At 28.5% G+C, this 5407-nt stretch overlaps 1 protein-coding gene across 1 annotated transcript; it reads left to right on the top strand.

Moving 5' to 3' along the window:
• Positions 1–3012: 3012 nt before the first annotated feature.
• On the top strand, positions 3013–5008 carry LOC108461499 (auxin-responsive protein IAA16). The gene is made up of 5 exons (XM_017761354.2): positions 3013–3451; positions 3836–4095; positions 4181–4316; positions 4404–4465; positions 4579–5008. Exons 1-5 carry the CDS (start codon positions 3207–3209, stop codon positions 4614–4616), a joined length of 741 nt encoding a protein of 246 aa, XP_017616843.1. The 5' UTR covers positions 3013–3206; the 3' UTR covers positions 4617–5008.
• Positions 5009–5407: the final 399 nt, after the last annotated feature.

The raw sequence follows: 5407 nt of genomic DNA, 5'->3' as shown, positions 1-5407 counted from the left end.
GTTTTTAAAATCATATTTTTTTAATTTGGACTAAATTGACAAAATGTGAAAATATTGAGGGTTAAATGTGTTGAATTTTTTTAGAATTAGGAACAAATTGACAGAATGTGTTAAGTGTTAAGGGATAAATTTATTGTTATAACAATCAAAAGACTACCACATCAACATTTCGTTTAGTGATCAAGGCATTTTACTGGTGAAGCAATTAAAAATGGCAATTAATCTAATGGGGTGACTAAATTAACAACAACAATAACAAAATTCAGTGACCAAAATGGGAACACGTTAAAACTTTGGTGACTTTCGAGTAGTTTACCCTTTAAATATTTTTAGAATTATTATTATGAAAAATTTTAAAAGTTTCAAATTGACATTTTAGTTATTGTTCACGGGCTAAATTGGTTATTAACCCTTTAAATTAACGTGTCACGTCATCTACTTAATGAAAGTTAATGGATGAGTGATCAAAATGGAACATTTTGATAACTTTAGCGACAATTATGTAACTTTTGAAAGTTGGGTGATTGAAATGTAACTTTAGTCAAAGTTTAGGACAATTGATGCAATTTACCCATATTTGTATTACATAATAAATAAATAGCCACTAACCAAATTATATAAATTAATTTTAGTTATTGGGTTGAAAGTTGGTTAGCACCACAATGATATTAAAATGGTAAATTTCTAGTTTTGTCCCTTAAACATTGTAAAATTTTAAATGAATACAATAGTAAAATGACATTTTAATCTTCTAAAATTTATAATTTAATTTATTTCAAAAAAAATCTAATCTTGAATTGTTGTTATATAGAATTGAGGACATTGATTAAATTATATGGTATTTTGATTGCATTGCAACCGTAGAGTATGGGCACATGGGTGGGAGAGGGAAAGATGCTAAATACGGTGAAAAAATGCAAAGGTGTCTAAAATCTGAAGAGCAAGAAGACCGTGTTTGGAGAGGATGGGACCCTCCCGCCCAATCAGATGCCCACATGGTTTTGTGCTGACTTTTTTCCCCAAACGCGGTGCTATGCTTTTTGTGGGCTCCACCTCTGTCCTCTTGTCTTTTTTTCATTCCCACAAACACAATAGCCCTAGAATATATAAAATATAAATAACAAAAAGTCAATTTTTGAGCTTAAATGATTCCATTTGATATTTAAAATGTATTTTTTGTGTGGTTAATAATACTTTTCTTAAAAATAAAAATAAAAATAAAGAAGGTCCTCAGAAATTGTTAAGAAAATCAATACAAATTCTCAACCACGCCTAAAATGATTAATTTGAGTTAATTTTATGTGCAATTTGTATTTGAAAATTTTAAATAAAAACTAAAAAAGAATATGAACATATGCTATTTAATCATGACATATATGGTTATCTTTATAGTTTTGTTAAATATATAATTGAAAGGAAATCAATATATTACTTTGTTGTAGATATTAGTTATAACTAAGAATTAGTCGGGCTTCAATGTTTAATTTGGTATTTGAGTTTTACTTTATCTCACATAAATATTTAAATTTGATTTCAATGTTCAATTTGATATTTGATATACCAAATACTTATTGGACCATATGATGTTGTTTAGTTAAGGTATTAAATCGAACATTGAAATTAAATTTATGTACTAAATTGAGACAAAAAAATACTCTAATACTATTGAAAATTGAAGCCAAATATAGATACTAAATAATATATTAACCCTAAATTTAATTAAGAAAATTTATTTTATATATTATTAGTACAGTTTAAAAATTCTATAAGTAGAGTTAAATAGAAAACATTTAAAATAATAAAATATCGGTAAAAGACCTCTCTAATACCTCTCAATTTTGAAATTGAACAAATTGATTACTCTAAAAAAAATCAAAGCAATTTAATCCCTGTCAATTTCAAATGTGAGCAACTGAAGACAATTAATCACAAAGCTAATGTTTCTCATCTATTGTACATGATTTTGATTGGTATAATTGTAAATTTAGCTCTCAAAGTTTAAACATTTTGTTAAATTAGTTTTAATTTAACAAATTTATCCCACAATATTTGTGTAAATGTGTAAATGTTGAGGTTGAATTTGTTGATTTTTTTTTAGAATTAAGGTCAAAATAACAAAATATGTAAATATCGAAAGCTAAATTTATTACTATACCAATTAAATTATGTTCAATTGATTAAAGACATTAACGCTGTGATTAATTGTCTTTAATTGCTCACTTTAGAAATTGACAAGGATTAAATTGTTACTTTTAAAAAAAATTAATTTACTCAATTTTGAAATTGAAAGAGACGGAAGTGATTTTTTACTTAAAATACATTTTTAAAGTAAAAATGGTGTAATTTTAATTAAAATTTTCATAAATAGTGTAGCATTTAATTAATTAATGGGAAGGATTATGTTGATTGTTTTTCTTTGGTATTAGCTATTTTGTGTGCTTAAAAAGTGGCACCCAAATGGGACATGAAATGTGAGGTTTTAATGGTTACCACAGGAAGTGGAGAGTGTGTGGATAAGTATGTAAAGGATAAAAGGACTTTTAATGGATAGCCTTGGAATTTCCATTATATTTTCATAAAATAAATATTTATTCATTTTTGTCAATTATCAATCATGCTCTAGCAGTAATTAGGCAAGAATTTAATGAAGGGAATGGAATTAATTAATGTTGTCATGAATAATTAAAAAATATCAAACTAAATTCCTTTCTTTTTAATGCATTTGGTGGAGCCAACTTTGAATCTTCCCAATAGTTAAATATATATAATTATATAAACAAATTATTATTAATTATATTTAAATAATATTTTATTAATTAGTAATTTAAATCAACTAAAATAAAAGTTATTTTAATTGTAATTAATTAATATGAGTTAAGGTAATCATTAAATTAATTATCTTATTTGGTGTTGTAACATAAAAGGAAATCATTCTAAACATAACATCATTCATGACATCATCTTCCAAGTGGCATCATCCATAGCATAGCCATTCCAATACACTATATTATGTTACCACAATTCCATTTTTTAGCCTTCTTTCCCAACATTATCATATATTCCCCCCTCCTACTTGCAATTTCTCTAGCAAATACACTATCAAGAGAGAGAGAAAAGAGAGATATTTTGTGAGTAAAAAAAAAAAAAGGACTAAAGTTGGATGGTTGTAGGGTTTTGCACGTAAAAGTTCGTGTTTAATCATCATAATGACTAGCATTATGGGCACGGAGGATGATAAGTATAGCACGATTAACTTCGAAGAGACGGAGTTGCGTTTAGGGTTGCCCGGCGCCAATGGAAACGAAGGTGAAACTACCAAAAACATCGGAAAACGAGGCTTCTCGGAGACCGTTAATTTGAAGCTTAACCTTTCATCAAAGGAGACTGTAGCCGAGGATTCCGATAAGATGAAGGAGAAGAGCTCAACTGACCCTGCAAAGCCACCTGCCAAGTAAGCTATGAACCATATATATTTTCTTGGCTGTTTGAGTAACATTAGAAAGAAAGTTCATTGCATGAGTTGATATCTTTTGGTGGAATTAATTTCTTGATTTTAGGATTTTCTTTTCCGAATATTGTTGGATATTAATTTGAACTTGAAGAAGATGAGTCTTCATTAGATCTTGGCCTTGTAAAGTGGAAAAAAAGAAATGTTTAATTTTGATATTTGATGGCTTTGGTTGTTTGTCGGGAAAAAGAGGGAAAAAAACAAAACATGTGGAATCTTTAGTGCTTTTCCCACCAACCAAACAATAATTCAAAGGTTGTAACAGGGAAGTGGCTAAGATTGTTTTTACATTTTCAATAATTGTATTTTTTTATTATCTTTTTTTAGGGCACAAGTGGTGGGATGGCCACCAGTCAGGTCATTCCGGAAGAACATAATGGCCGTCCAAAAAGCCAGTTCCGAGGAGGAAGGTGGCAGCAAGAAGGCCGGAAACAGTGCAGCCGCCACTACTACCACCACAGCTGCGGCGTTTGTTAAGGTCAGCATGGACGGTGCACCTTATCTACGCAAAGTGGACTTGAAACTATACAAGAGTTACCAACAACTCTCTGATGCCTTAAGCAAAATGTTCAGCTCCTTCACTATTGGTAATTTGACATCAACCCCAAAATTCAATATTGGTTTAGGTAAATTATTTAAACAAATAATTTTTTTTGGGATTAAATGATTTAGGTAACTGTGGGTCACATGGAATGAAAGATTTCATGAACGAGAGCAAATTGATAGACCTTTTGAATGGTTCTGAGTATGTTCCTACTTATGAAGACAGAGATGGAGATTGGATGCTTGTTGGTGATGTTCCATGGGAGTAAGTTATTTTTACAACTTTAATTTTATATTTTTAAATAAATTTTCATGTCAAATTTTTTTATAAAACTTGTTAATTAATTTATAGGATGTTCGTTGATTCATGCAAACGCTTACGAATTATGAAAGGATCTGAGGCAATTGGACTTGGTAAGTTTAGCTCAAATATTTTAATTCTTGACTCGAGTGTAGTTTAATTAATTCTTTCAAAATATACTTTAGAATAAATAATAACTATTGTTTTAATTTCCATGGCATTGCAGCACCAAGAGCAGTAGAGAAGTGCAAGAACAGAAGCTAAGGTAGGTTTAAAAACAACAATCCCAATTAAAATCAAGCCAGATCAAAATCAAATTGTATGTCAAATCAATTGAATCGAGAATCGAGATCAAATAAAGGTTTGAATGTGTTGATGATCAAGAAGAAATATTAATAAAAGTTACGAGGGATATATTTTGATATTTATCAAGGGACAAGAAATCAAATAATAGAAAAGTTCATAATGTTTACTTTCAATGGTTTGTTTAAATAATATCTTTAAATATATTAATGGTTTTGGTTGTTTGAGTGTTTTCTTCATTCATTTTGTAATATTTTGCATATATTTTTAAAATTTTATGTATGAAATTATTATAATGTACATTTATAAAGGGTTGAGGGACAAATAAACAAGATCCATAAATTAGGTGATAAGGTAGTGCAAAGGCCATGTGCAAATTGTTGGGAATCAATTATTACAATTTTTTAATTTATTTTCATTTCTGGTCTTCAATATTTTTTATTGCAATTTGGAGACAAATGTGGACCCTAAATTTATTTATTTATTTTTATAAAAAAGCAATAATAATTTCTTTTAAATAAGTCGATCAATTTTAGTTACAATTTAATTATAATATACGAAAAGTAATGCAAATATAATACGAAACCATTTTTTATGATTAATTAAAGCATATTTTTTGGGTCAATGTCTTTGAAATAAAGTAAATGAACCCTATTTTGGAACCAAAATTGAGTGGCATTATGGTGTCTAATGACTTGGAAACAGCTCAAGCCAAAGCCTTTATAAATTTATTCTTGGGCTACCTTTTTTAA

The sequence above is a fragment of the Gossypium arboreum genome, chromosome 13 (assembly GCF_025698485.1).
Source record: "Gossypium arboreum isolate Shixiya-1 chromosome 13, ASM2569848v2, whole genome shotgun sequence".
In the NCBI taxonomy this organism is placed as follows: Eukaryota; Viridiplantae; Streptophyta; class Magnoliopsida; order Malvales; family Malvaceae; genus Gossypium; species Gossypium arboreum.
This window is presented reverse-complemented; position numbering and strand designations above follow the sequence as displayed.

What these genes read in the sequence shown, in the direction of transcription:
- LOC108461499 (XM_017761354.2), top strand. Translation starts at nt 3,207, where the DNA reads ATGACTAGCATTATGGGCACGGAGGATGATAAGTATAGCACGATTAAC. An exon ending in GTTGGTGATGTTCCATGGGA is followed by an intron (nt 4,317 to 4,403) that starts GTAAGTTATTTT and finishes ATTAATTTATAG; the next exon opens with GATGTTCGTTGATTCATGCA. An exon ending in ATCTGAGGCAATTGGACTTG is followed by an intron (nt 4,466 to 4,578) that starts GTAAGTTTAGCT and finishes ATGGCATTGCAG; the next exon opens with CACCAAGAGCAGTAGAGAAG.